The 13,611-nt window shown below is 45.0% G+C and overlaps 1 protein-coding gene across 1 annotated transcript in view; it reads left to right on the forward strand.

Annotated features, from left to right (window-relative positions):
• Positions 1-8,596: 8,596 nt before the first annotated feature.
• LOC308483761 (protein-arginine deiminase type-3-like) overlaps positions 8,597-13,611 on the forward strand; it is a 31,685-nt gene continuing 26,670 nt past the window's right edge. Inside the window, exon 1 of the mRNA XM_081017961.1 lies at positions 8,597-8,986. Within this exon, the coding sequence (XP_080874087.1) occupies positions 8,895-8,986 (92 nt within the window). The 5' untranslated portion in view covers positions 8,597-8,894. The remainder of the gene's footprint in view (positions 8,987-13,611) is intronic.

Here is a 13,611-nt window from a genome sequence, read left to right on the forward strand (position 1 = left end):
CAAACGTATCAATTCTGAAGGAAATCAGCCCTGAGTGCTCACTGGAAGGACAGATCCTGAAGCTGAGACTTCAATACTTTGGCCACCTCATGAGAAGTGGGAAAAGACCCTGATGTTGGGAAAGATTGAGGGCACAAGATGAAGGGGACAACAGAGGACGAGATGGTTGGACAGTGTTCTCAAAGCTACAAACATGAGTCTGACCAAACTGCGGGAGGCAGTGGAAGACAGGAGTGCCTGGCGTGCTCTGGTCCATGGGGTCACGAAGAGTCAGACACGACTAAATGACTAAACAACAAGTGTAGTGGTTAGAGTGTCAGACTGGGAGAGACCCGGGTTCGAATCCCCCACTCAGCCGTGAAGCCAATTGTCTTAAAATAAATGCATTTCCAAAGAATTCTACAAAGTGCATCTCAGCTCCTTTCTAAACTGAGGTCACATCTGATCAGGAATCACACCCTTTAGTCAAACATGACGGAAGTTCAGAAAAAGGAAGCCTTCATTCAGTAGATTTTAAAACAAGAAATATATGTCATATCACCTCTGAAAATCACTTGTTACTCATCTAGTCCAAACCACTGCAATGCAGAAGTCACAGTTAAAGAATCCCTAACTGGTGACTATCCACCTCTGCAAAAAACAAGCTTGCTCCATCTTCTATGTGACAGCCCTTAAGATGACTCTCTCCTTTTTTCTCAGTCTCCTCTTTCCAGGCTAAACATACCCAACTCCCTCAAACATTCTTCCTAAGGTTTGGTTTCCAGACCCAGATAATCTCATTCACCCTCCTCTGCACACATTCCAGCTTGTTAATATCCTTCTTAAATTGTGGCACCCAGAACAGGACACAGAATTCCAGGTGTGGTCTGACCAAGGCAGAATAGAGCAGTACTGTTATTTCCCTTGCTCTGGACACTAGACTTCTGTTGACGCAGCCTAGAATCGTATTAGCATTATTTGCTGCTGCATGGCCTTTTGACTCGTGTTAAGCGGGGGTCTTCTAAGACCCCTAGATCCTTCCCATCCTATTCTTTTATGTATAATTGATGCCCAGCATGATTTCCCTGGAAAATATCCCTTCTTGCCCATAAGGATGATTACTCCAGTCATCCAAAGGGAAATCAATTGGCAAGTATATGAGGAGATAGGATTCTGAGCATGTGCAGAGTTGCATACATCTGGGTACGGCTGGGGATGTAGATCAGACAACTGATTCGCTCATTTTCAGCATAAGAATATGAGAAGAGTCTCAGGGCAAAACCTAAAAACAGGACCTGAGCACAACAGCAACACTCTCCCCACCTATAACTGCCTCCCCCCCCCCCCGGCATTTGGAGACAAATGGCCCCTGACAGGTGTAGCCATTGCCAGCCTTTGTCCTCCTCCATCAAGTTGTCCAATTCTCTTTTAAAGCCATCCAAGTCAGTGGCCATTATTGCCTCCTGCGGCAGTGAGTTCTGTGGTTTACGTAAGTGCCATGCGGAGACTTGATGGGTCTTTCCGCCCTTGATGGGTGACTAAGGACCAGCCTCAAATGTCAGGCGGAAATGAAAGGCCTCCACCCATTGATTTATCTGGGTGCTGTTATTGACACACCTCACTTGTCAAGGAAGAACAAGAGATTTTCCTGTTTTACAAGTTGCAGCAGCAACCAGGAACCAATCTGGAGGGGGTGGGTAGTTCCTGGGTGGCCATTGTAATGTGGGTGGCACTGTGGTCTAAACCACTAAGCCTCTTGGGCTTGCTGATTGGAAGGTTGGCAGTTCAAATCCCTGTGACGGGGTGGGCTCCTGTTGCTCTGTCCCAGCTCTTGCCAACCTAGCAGTTCGAAAGCACACCAGTGCAAGTAGATAAATATGTACCACTGTGGCGGAAAGGTAAACAGTGTTTCTATGTGCTCTGGTTTCCGTCATGGTGTTCTGTTGCGCCAGAAGCGGTTTAATCATGCTGGCCACATGACCTGGAAAGCTGTCTGTGGACAAACACCGGCTCCCTCAGCCTGAAAACGAGTCACCTTGGACTGGACTTACCCGTCCAGGGGTCCTTTACCTCCCCCCCCCCATTGCAATGCAGAGCACATGTGTATATTAATGGGGGGGGGAATGCACTGAAATGCGGATGAATGTTCATGGGGGCACATACCAACACCCTGATCTGGAAAAGTGAAGAACTGAACTTGAAAAAAGTCAGAACTGGAAAGAAACCAAAATTGACAGGGTTGGATGCTACTAGGTTTTACTCAAAGTAGACCCATTGCAAGGGGTTGGGCTAAATGACTCTTTGAATCCCTTCTGTCTCTACAATTCTTTGACATTAATAGATCTAAGTCAATCATGGTCGTGGATTTCAATGTGTCTACTCTGTGTAGGACCATCATTAGCTACTACTCAAATGTTTGCCCACAGAACCTGCTGGGTCCATTCTTTTCACCTGCACCTACATGCCTCCCAACAGGGAATAATTCAAAAAGTGGACTGACTCTGGCCCACAAAAACTTGTCACACACAGTGAGCTTCATGGCTGTATGGGGATTTGAACCCTGGGACTCAGCTACATTGGCAAAGCAAAGGCGCTTCATATGGCGCTGTGGAGTTCCGCTTTTGCCAACCTGATTTCTCAAAGTTTACTTTTTTTTTAAATGATATTTATTAAAATTTCAAAAGAAAAAGATTAAGAAAATTAACAATAAAAAGGAAAAATACAAAATACAAAAAAGAAAAAACAGTTAAAAACAATTCCATCTTTTCATCACTTCTTTTACATTTACTTGTTTCCCGGACCTCCTCATACCTCCCTCTTTTGTATTCCAGTTCAATTTGTTAGTCCAGCGATTCCTTTCCCTCCTTTTTAATCCTGATCTTTAATCTTGATATATTATAACATTAAATTTTTACATATTAAAAACCAATTTTTCCATATTCTTTTTTACCGTTACCGCAAGAAACCGCTTAACTTCAATCCGTCATCATTCTAACATTCATTAATTTTACAATATTTCTGTAAGTAGTCTTTAAATTTCTTCCAATCTTCTTCCACCGACTCTTCTCCCTGGTCTCGGATTCTGCCAGTCATTTCCGCCAATTCCATATAGTCCATCATTTTCATCTGCCATTCCTCCAGTGTGGGTAGATCTTGTGTCTTCCAATGCTTTGCAATAAGTATTCTTGCTGCTGTTGTAGCATACATAAAGAAAGTTCTGTCCTTCTTTAACACTGATTGGCCGACTATGCCCAGGAGAAAGGCCTCTGGTTTCTTCAAGAAGGTATATTTAAATACCTTTTTAAATTTATTATAAATCATCTCCCAGAAAACCTTAATCCTTGGGCACGTCCACCAAAGGTGAAAGAATGTACCTTCAGTTTCTTTACATTTCCAACATTTGTTGTCGGGCAAATGGTAGATTTTTGCAAGCTTGACTGGGGTTATGTACCACCTGTATATCATTTTCATAATATTCTCTCTTAGGGCATTACATGCCGTAAACTTCATACCTGTGGTCCACAACTGTTCCCAGTCAGCCATCATTATATTATGTCCAACGTCTTGTGCCCATTTAATCAGATTTCTCAAAGTTTACAACGCGTTTAACTGAAACACTTCTTTGGTGTGTCTAAATCCAGCCCTGGTCCAACACTAACCACACCACACTGGCTGTCAGAATACGTGTGTGTGTGTACATATGCTTAGTTTTACATAACTTACTTTTCTATGACTGTGGCTTGATGCCTCAACGTCGTAAATACCGGTTAATCCGGGTCTGTTATCCAGTCCCATTATAAGCGGCTGGCAGTGTTGAACCCTTTGCAATACTGAGCCCAAAGCAAGCAGACCTTTGTGCTCTAGAGGCATAGACAGACGGTATTTCCAATGCAGATTTTATTGCCATTATATTTTCCTCTGTGCTTGCGTTCTCCTGGTCTTGTGACTCCGGCCCTAAACTGCAAGGCAAATCCTTTGGAGATGGGCGTGTGGAGTCTGCCAGCCTCACGTCCCTGATTAGATGACATCCTCATCTCCATAGATCTCCATCGTCCTTATAATAGGATGTTGGGCAACCCTTGAGTCTCAGGCGTCGGCTGCTCTGTAGGTAATTTGTCACAGACGCTAACTCTCCTGAGCCAGGGAAAGTCTTGGGATGGGGTGTGTAAGGTCAACGCTCGCCAGTAAACCATATCCTTTTGTGGTGGTGTGGGGTTTTTTTGGGGGGGGGGGGCTGGGCACCAAATCCAAATGAAGCCTTCCAGGTCTGAGGGCCTCACCCAAGGAAGTCAAGACTGCATGACCTTCTAAGATCACGTAAAGATCTTATAATTACGCAATGACCATAATTAGGGCTGCATTGCAAGGATCAGCTACCTACCGCAGGCCTGCAGCCCCAGGGAAGCTGCCCACAAGGCAATGAAGGCCTTGGGCTGAAAAGGTTGTTGTGATTCCTGCACTGCCGGGGGTTGGGCTAGATGACCCCTGGGTTCCCTTCTGACTCTATAATTCAGTGACCTCAAAAGCTGCTTTATGCAGAGTCAGACCCTTAATTCGTCTAGCTTCTGAAATATTCGGGATTTCTTTAGCTACTGGAATGCCCCCTTCTCTTCCCCCACCTAATGGAACTCATGCAAGATTTGATCTTGAGCTGCTCTTCTGCAAATGGAATGGCTCCTTGCATTCCCAGAAGGAACTGCGATCCAGTAGAGGCTGCCAGTTAGGGAAGGAAAGGCAGTTTCTTGTTGTTAGTCAAGCATGCAACCTTCCTCACTGTTCTGTTGGTTCCCCCTGCTGCCGCCCCTGAGCAAATTCAGGGGAGAATGCACTGCAAAGGGGGTGACAGATCAGGGAAAGTTGTATACCCTCCAACATTTCAAAATAGGGACATTCTATTCTACATCAGGAATAATAATAATAATAATAATAATAATAATAATAATAATAATAATTTATTATTTATACCCCGCCCATCTGGCTGGGTTTTCCCAGCCACTCTGGGTGGCTTCCAACCAAATATTAAAATACAGTAATACATCAAACATTAAAAGCTTCCCTAAACAGGGCTGCCTTCAGATGTCTTCTAAAAGTTTGGTAGTTGTTGTTCTCTTTGACATCTGGTGGGAGGGCATTCCACAGGGTGGGCGCCACTACCGAGAAGGCCCTCTGCCTGGTTCCCTGTAATTTGCCTTCTTGTAGTGAGGGAACCACCAGAAGGCCCTCGGAGCTGGACCTCAGTGTCCGGGTAGAACAATGGGGGTGGAGACGCTCCTTCAGAAAAGGGGGTGGAAATGTGTGAGGGAAGGGATTCTGTACAACACTTTCAACAGATAAATGGAATGAAATAAGATTTTTGCTGGAAGTTGTCTTGATAATAATAATAATAATAATAATAATAATAATAATGGTGGTGGAAACTGTGAGGATGACCAGGAACATACCACAGTGTAAATCCTATTGAACTCAGTGGGACTTAGTTCTGAGTAGGCAGTGTAAGGCTCAATTTACAATAAAGGAATAAACACTTCACGTGTTTCCTTAAAAAAAATGGCTGGCTGCTGAAGCTTTGCAATTAAATAATTTCAAGCGGATGGGTGACCTTTTCCTTCAAAATTATAGAGAGGGCTTTGTATGCCATCTTCAGCATTTCCTTCATTTGCTGCAGGTATTTTATTTTCAGTATAAACAGGACTCATTTTTTAGACTGACAATCACTTTTAATTGTTCAAGACATAGAGGAAAGGGAAAAGGAAAAGGGGGACATTCCAGGATCAAATCGGAAACCGGGATGGCTTCTGTAATTTCGGGACTGTCCCTGGAAAATTGGGACACTGGAGGGTATGCAGAATGGGCTGCTTTGAGAATAGGATGCTCAGCTGTAACTCTGCAAGGCTGAGAAAGGCAGGGACTCACCCCCAAGCCCATCCAGTCAGGTTCATGGCTAAGTGGCAGTATTTGAACCTTGGTTTTTTCTTAGCTTTTTTCTTTTCTTAGCTTAGTATTTTTTCTTGGTTTCCTAGTCTGCGACTCTAACCATTAGATCACACTGTATTAGGCCCTGTAAACAGCACAATTATTTTTTAGTAAGGAATGGGAAAAATTTATAACTTATCTTAAAGGCCATTGTAAATAGTTAAAATCGTTTGTATGAATGGAATATCACTTGTAGTTTAATGGTGAATTTTGGATATAATGGAAGGGGTAAAGGGTTTGGATTATCATAAAAGATGTGGGAGGAAATGATTAATAATAGGACCCACAAAGGGAAGTCCAGGAGATTCCTTGGAATCTGGTTTTTATGATTTATGTTTGATGTATCTCTGTAAAATTTTAAGTTGAAAAACCAAATAAATAAATTAAAACAGCAGCAGCAGCACAATTATTGTTTGGATAATGCCTGTGTCTATATCACTAGACACATTTGCAATGATAATAATAATGCCAATAAGAAAACATAACAACAATTCCTTGTTTTGCCGAATGTCAGGGCGAGGCGGCTCTCACAGAGCCTTCTGAAATGACGGTGCTTTCCTGAAATGGACAAATGTTCTCTGGTTAAGAAATCATTAGTCACCCATTGCAATCAGAATTTCTCGTTTTGTTGTGGTGGAGGGAGGATAGCCTTCCTTCTGAGAAAACACACTTTCTTCAGAAACGATGGGTGACAAAGAACTTGCAGTAACTGTAACATAAAATGCAAAGGCTGAACTAGATGACCCCAGGGAGTCCGTCCAACTCTGCAGTTCTCTGATGCACTGAATGCACAAGGTTGGCAAGTACACCAGAGGGTCATCTGTTCTAGCCCAGCTGTCTACATTGCAGCTCAGTATGCTGGACCATAAAGACCATAAAGAAGGCTGATCGCCAATGAATTGATGCTTTTGAATTATGGTGCTGGAGGAGACTATTGAGAGTCCCATGGACTGCAAGAAGATCAGACCTATCCATTCTGAAGGAAATCAGCCCTGAGTGCTCACTGGAAGGACAGATCCTGAAGCTGAGGCTCCAATACTTTGGCCAGCTCATGAGAAGAGAAGACTCCCTGGAAAAGACCCTGATGTTGGGAAAGATGGAGGGCACAAGGAGAAGGGGAGGACAGAGGACGAGATGGTTGGACAGTGTTCTCGAAGCTACCAGCATGAGTTTGACCAAACTGCGGGAGGCAGTGGAAGACAGAAGTGCCTGGCGTGCTCCGGTCCATGGGGCCACGAAGAGTCAGACATGACTAAACAACTAAACAACAACAATGCTAAATGCCATTCCAGAGGAAGCACTATTTATTATCATTATTGCTACAACAAAACAAATCCCAGAACTTAGCTTTGGCACAAGAAACAGAAGCAGCAACATCTCCAAGCATGGAGAGACCTCTGCTTGAAACCCCTGACAGCTGCTGCTAGCCAGTGTAGACGGCATTGAGCTAGATGGACTCTACACAAGGCCGCTTCCTTTGCACAGAGAGATCCTGGGTAGAGGTGCCAACAGAAAAATCAGGTTATTTATGTATGCTGCTACTGTGGCCCATGTTTTGTTAGCCCTCCAAAATGGAAAGCGAGCAAGGTCCCAACTAAAGAAGAATGGCAACTTAAGTTGACAGGATATGTACAACTTGCAGACTTAACATATAGAATAAGAGAACAAGAAGAACATACATTTAGAGAAGATTGGAAAACGTTTATTGAATATATGGGAAGTAATTGTGTACAGCTGAAAACACTGGCGGCATTAAGATAAATTCAACAGCATAAATAAGTTTTGATGGATGCAATAATTGAATACGGATTGGTAGTTTTTGCAAAATATGCAGGGATTTATAATATGTAAAATGGACCATGGAAAGAGAAGGGAAGTCATTGATATCTTGAGGATGTAAAATGAGTACAGTGGTACCTCGGGTTAAATACGCTTCAGGTTACATGCGCTTCAGGTTACAGACGCTTCAGGTTACAGACTCCACTAACCCGGAAATAGTACCTCGGGTTAAGAACTTTGCTTCAGGATGAGAACAAAAATTGTGCTTCGGCGGCACGGCAGCAGCAGGAGGCCCCATTAGCTAAAGTGGTGCTTCAGGTTAAGAACAGTTTCAGGTTAAGAACGGACCTCCGGAATGAATTAAGTACTTAACCTGGGGTACCACTGTATCTTAAATTGTAAAACAGAAAACTTATCAAAAATTATAGGAAGGAAAATCACCTCCTTCCGGTGACTGAATATTACAGACAACTCCTAGGGGTTAAGGGGTCTTCATCCCAACCCCCAAAAATATTTTGAGGCCCACCCACTAGTTGATGGGCATTGCCATTCAAATAATGTGCACGCACTCCATTATGCGATCGATTATGTGGCTCGGGGCTTACCAGCCCTCCCGCTAATATTTTATTCAAGTTGGCACACCTGAGCAGGAGCGACAGGCTGCCAGCTTAGTAGGAACCATAAAGCAATTAGTTTTCCAGCTGGAGATAAGGAAGGTAATGGGGTGGGGGGTGGGGAATCCTTACGGAGCAAGACAATTTGGCTCCAGAGAGGGAGGGAGGGAGCAGTCCATCCACTTTACCCAGCTGGAAGGATAAATAAGTCCACCCACGCGCCTTGCTCCTCTCTGCCTCCGGCTAACTGCTAGACCAAAGGTAGCTCTCACCTGTGCGCCTCACCTGAGTGCGCGCACACCAGACTGGCAGCCCTTGCCGCCGGAGCGCCCAACCCAGCTGCAGAGAGCCAGGAGGTGGGATTACAACCCCGGGCAGCCTATCGCCTGGCACGATGCAAAGCCCCGGGGGTGGCGCCCGCTGGCCCGTGGCTTCTTAATCGCATCATCAGCATCGGGGCTGCAAACAGAGCCAGGCGCAGACTCTGCTGACCAGGAGGGAGAGGAGAGACGCACCAGGCGCAACAGAGGCGCAGGGACCACCCTCGACATGTCAGAGCAAAGATGGGTCCGGCTGTCCACCGAGGAGCCCACCAGCACCGTCTGTGTGCTGGGCACAGAGATGTCACTCGATGTCTGCGGGTAAGGAAGGCAATTGCCCTTATTCGTTTGCTCAGTGGTGGGGATTCTCCGGCCTCTGGAGCATGCACAGAGGGCCGAAGGGAAGGCGTAAAATCTTGCTGAACGGTGCATGATGCGGGAAGTATTTAGCAAATATAGCAGGCATCAACCCAAATCATCTCCGAGTCAGCCTGCTATATTTCCCTAAAAACAGGGAAGTTTTTAATCTTCGATTGGGTTTCTGTATATGCTGGAAGCCGCCCAGAGTGGCTGGAACTACCCAATCAGATGGGTGGGGTACAAATAATAATAATAATAATAATAATAATAATAATAATAAATTTTATTATTTATACCTTGCCACTCTGGGCAGCTTACAACACATAAAAACATGTAAAACATTAGACATTAAAAATATTAAAAATATTATGAAATTATTATATGGGCTGTGACTTTCAGTGCCAGCTGTGGGAGTGGGTTTGCAGGGCTGAGTCCTGGTCCAGATCATGGGCCCCAAAGGGTTAACATAATGTGTCTGGAGCAGACTCAGATTGAAGCTGGGGAGAGTCCAAAATGTATTGGGGGGGGGCACAGTGTGTATTTAAAGCTTGCTATTTCCCCCAGTGAATCCTGGGAACTGTAGTTTGTGCAGGGTTCTGGGAATTGCAGCTCTGTGAAGGGTAAATTACAGTTCCCAGGGCAGGTTACACAATTAAAAAACAATTTTTAAAACAATTTTAAACAACTTAGTCACAGAAATAAGATGGGTCCTATGTTGTGGAGCCACACGTTGCACAATTGCAGAGGCAAGATTTGTTTTAAAGGAGTGAGCTCTCGCGGTATGTTCTCCAAGAGTGAGTTCTAGTTTTGAGTTTTTGTGTTTGGTCAGGTTATAAAAAGAAAACCATTTGTTTAAATATATCACAACACATTTTCTTTCTGTCTGCACCCTATCAGGTGTTGTATAGACCTGTAATTGATCCCACCAGCAGAGAATCGAAAATGTTGATGGGGGATTTGGGGGTAGTGAGGAGTGTAATTGATCCTTATTTGATTCGATTATTTGATTTGATTTTGACTACGGACAATCTTTATTGATTATTTCCCCCCCTCCGATTGGTAAGGATTCCACCTGATTTGCTTCTGTTGGGCTTAGATGCCTTCTCATCAATGATTTGTCCAACACACACACATTTCAGAGCCTTTCTGCCTCACTTTCCTAACTGCAAAAAAGTCTCCTTTTAAAAAGTGGATTTGTTACACTGTTTATTTTATAAACTTTATACACTGCTTTGATTGTTTGAGGACAAAACCTCAAAGCGGTTTACAAAAAAGATAAAGCAACAAAATTATCACCAAGAAAAAGAAACAACCATAACTTAAGACTTTTGAAAAGTCAAAATTACATTCGACTAAAAACAGATCAAAACTCACATCGACATTTCTAAGCATCTGGGGAGGCTTGTCCAAAGGAAAATGTTTTAGCAGGTGCCGAAAAGGGGGGGGGGGGTGAAGTCGCCTGCCTGATATCAATTGGCAGGGAGTTCCAAAGTGCAGGTTCTGCCACACCAAGACTGAGTTCTTACAAGTGTGGAAAGCATGTTACGTTGCAGCTATAACACTGCCAGTTCCGCCGACTGAAGGGCAACAGAGTTCTTCAGTCCACAAATTTCTGTGCTTGAGAATCCTCCCCCCCCCCCCCGCACCCTACAAAATTTTTTACTGACAAATACTATATACTGTGGTGGAAACCTGAGTTTACAAAATGTGGGGTAAATCTGAATGCCCAGTGGTGTGGAGGCAACCATCATTCCCAAAGTCTTTTCTTATGAACATAAGAAGACCCTGTGTCTCGTCTAGTCCAGCTTCCTGTTCTCACAGTGGCCGGGCAGTTGCCGCAATGGGGAGCCCACAGCAGGATCCGCGCACAAGAGCCCTCTCCCCTCCTGGGGGTTTCCAGCAACTGGTGTTCAAAAGTATTGCCCCCTCTGACTGTGCAGGCAGAGCAAGCCACCGTGGCTGGTATTATTATCCAAAATAGTCACCATGAATTTGTTCAATCCTCTTTTAAAGCCTTCCAAGTTGGTGACCATCCTTGTTTCCTGTGGGAGGGAGTTCCGTAGTTTAACTCTGCACCGCATGAAAAAATTCTTCCTTTTATCCATCCTGATTCTTCCAATATTCGGCTTCATCCTGGCTAGTAGCCGTCGATAGGCTCCTCCTCCATGAATTTGCTGTGCCATATTCTCTGTCCAGCTGGGGAACAGGACTCCTTCCCTTGTTTTGCTCACTCTGTGCCCTTTAACAAACAAAGCCAGTGATGGCAATGAACTCACAACCTAATCTGAAAGTTTAATTGGCAATGGGTGATGCCTGCAATGAGCCATTTGTTTTGCTCTGTTGAGCTAAAGTCACCCAGCTAGCTCGTTCCCAGATTGCTCCCCTGCGTGCTTCCGGAGGAAATAATAGAATCATAGAATTGTGGAGTTGGAAGAGATCCTAAGGGTCATTTAATCCAATCTCCTGAAAGGCTGAAGTCTCAACTAAAGCATCCATGACAGATGGCCACCTGATCTCTGCTTCAATACCTCCACTGAAGGAGAGTCCACCTTCTGAGAGAGCCCGTCTCACTGTCGAATGGCTCTTACTGTCAGAAAGCTCATCCTGATGTTTAGGCGGACCCTCCTTTCTCGTAACTTGAATCCATTAGTTAATTTCTATTCCACCTTTCCATTAATCCTCACAACAACCTTGTAAGGTAGGTTAGGCTAAAAGTGAGTGACTGGCCCCCACGGCCACCCAGTGAGCTTCCTGGCTGAGTGGGGATTTGAACCCTGGTATCCTATGTCCTAAGGGATGTGGGTAGCGCTGTGGATTAAACCACAGAGCCTAGGACTTGCCGATCAGAAGGCCGGCAGTTCGAATGCCCATGATGGGGTGAGCTCCCGTTGCTCGGTCCCTTCTGCTGCCAACCTAGCAGTTCGAAAGCACGGCAAAAAGTGCAAGTAGATAAATAGGTACCGCTCCGGTGGGAAAGTAAACGGTGTTTCCATGCGCTGCTCTGGTTCGCCAGAAGCGGCTTAGTCATGCTGGCCACATGACCCGGAAGCTGTACGCTGGCTCCTTCGGCCAATAAAGCGAGATGAGCGCTGCAACCCCAGAGTCATCCGCAACTGGACTTAATGGTCAGGGGTCCCTTTACCTTTACCTATCCTAGGTCCTGGCCCAACACTCGATCCACTACACCACATGGCTCTCCAGAGCAGGAGAAAACAAGCTTGCTCCATCTTCCATGTGACAGCCCCTCAGATATTTGAAGATGGCTATCATATCGCCTCTCAGTCTCCTCTTTTGCAGCTCCTTCAACCACTCGTCATAAGGCTTGGTTTCCAGACCCTTGATCATCCTGGTGGCCCTCCTATGCACACATTCCAGCTTGTCAATATCCTTCTTAAATTTTGGTGCACAGAACTGGACACAGTATTCCAGCTGTTGTCTAACCAAGGCAGAATAGTTACAGGTAGGTAGCCATGTTGGTCTGCCATAGTCAAAACAAAATAAAAAAATAGAGACATTGGATTCTTATCTCATTATACATGATATAGCTATTTTTAGCTATCTCACCCCTTGCTTTTTCCTGTAAGACCAACTGCAGTCATTAACAGTCGTCAACAGGTTTACCACACCTATCAGCCAATCACCCATTCCCGCCACCCTTCTGAGTAATACCCCTCCCCACCCTCTCACTATATATAAGGGTCTGGTGACTTCTGTTTCAGTGTATCTGAAGTGTGCATGTGCACGAAAGCTCATACCAATAACAAACTTAGCTGGTCTCTAAGGTGCTACACTCCTGCCAACCTAGCAGTTCGAAAGCACGTCAAACTGCAAGTAGATAAATAGGTACCGCTCCGGCAGGAAGGTAAACGGCGTTTCCGTGCGCTGCTCTGGTTCACCAGAAGCGGCTTTGTCATGCTGGCCACATGACCCGGAAGCTGTCTGCGGACAAACGCCAGCTCCCTCGGCCAATAAAGCGAGATGAGCGCCGCAACCCCAGAGCCGGTCACGACTGGACCTAATGGTCAGGGGTCCCTTTACCTTTAAGGTGCTACTGGAAGGAATTTTTTAATTTTGTTTCGACCAAGGCAGAACAGTGTGGTAATATTACTTCTCTTGATACAGCCTATACAGTAATAGCATCCGCACCCCCCGCCCACACTCACTGCTGCTTCCCCTGTTGACTCATGTTACACTTGTGGTCTACTAAGACCCCAGATGCGTTTCATATGTACTACTGGCAAGACAGGTATCCCCATCTTATATTTGTGCAGCTAGTTCTTTCTGCCTAAGTGCAGAAACTTACATTTGTCCCTATTGAAACTCATTTTGTTAGTTTGGGTCCAGTTCTCCAATCAGTTATGGTCATCTTGATTTTGTCTTCTGCAGCGTTAGCTACCCCTCCCAGTTTGGTGTCATCTGCAGATATGATGAGCACCCCCTCAATTCCTTCCTCCAAGTCAATTATAAAGAGATTGAACGACAATGGGCCCAGAACAGAACCCTGAGCCACCCCACTTGTCACTTTTCCCCAGGATGAGAAGCAATCATTAGTGAGTGCTTTTTGGGTTCGGTCAGTCAACCAGCTA

The sequence above is a fragment of the Podarcis pityusensis genome, assembly GCF_964106645.2.
Source record: "Podarcis pityusensis genome assembly, chromosome: 8".
NCBI classification, from domain to species: Eukaryota; Metazoa; Chordata; class Lepidosauria; order Squamata; family Lacertidae; genus Podarcis; species Podarcis pityusensis.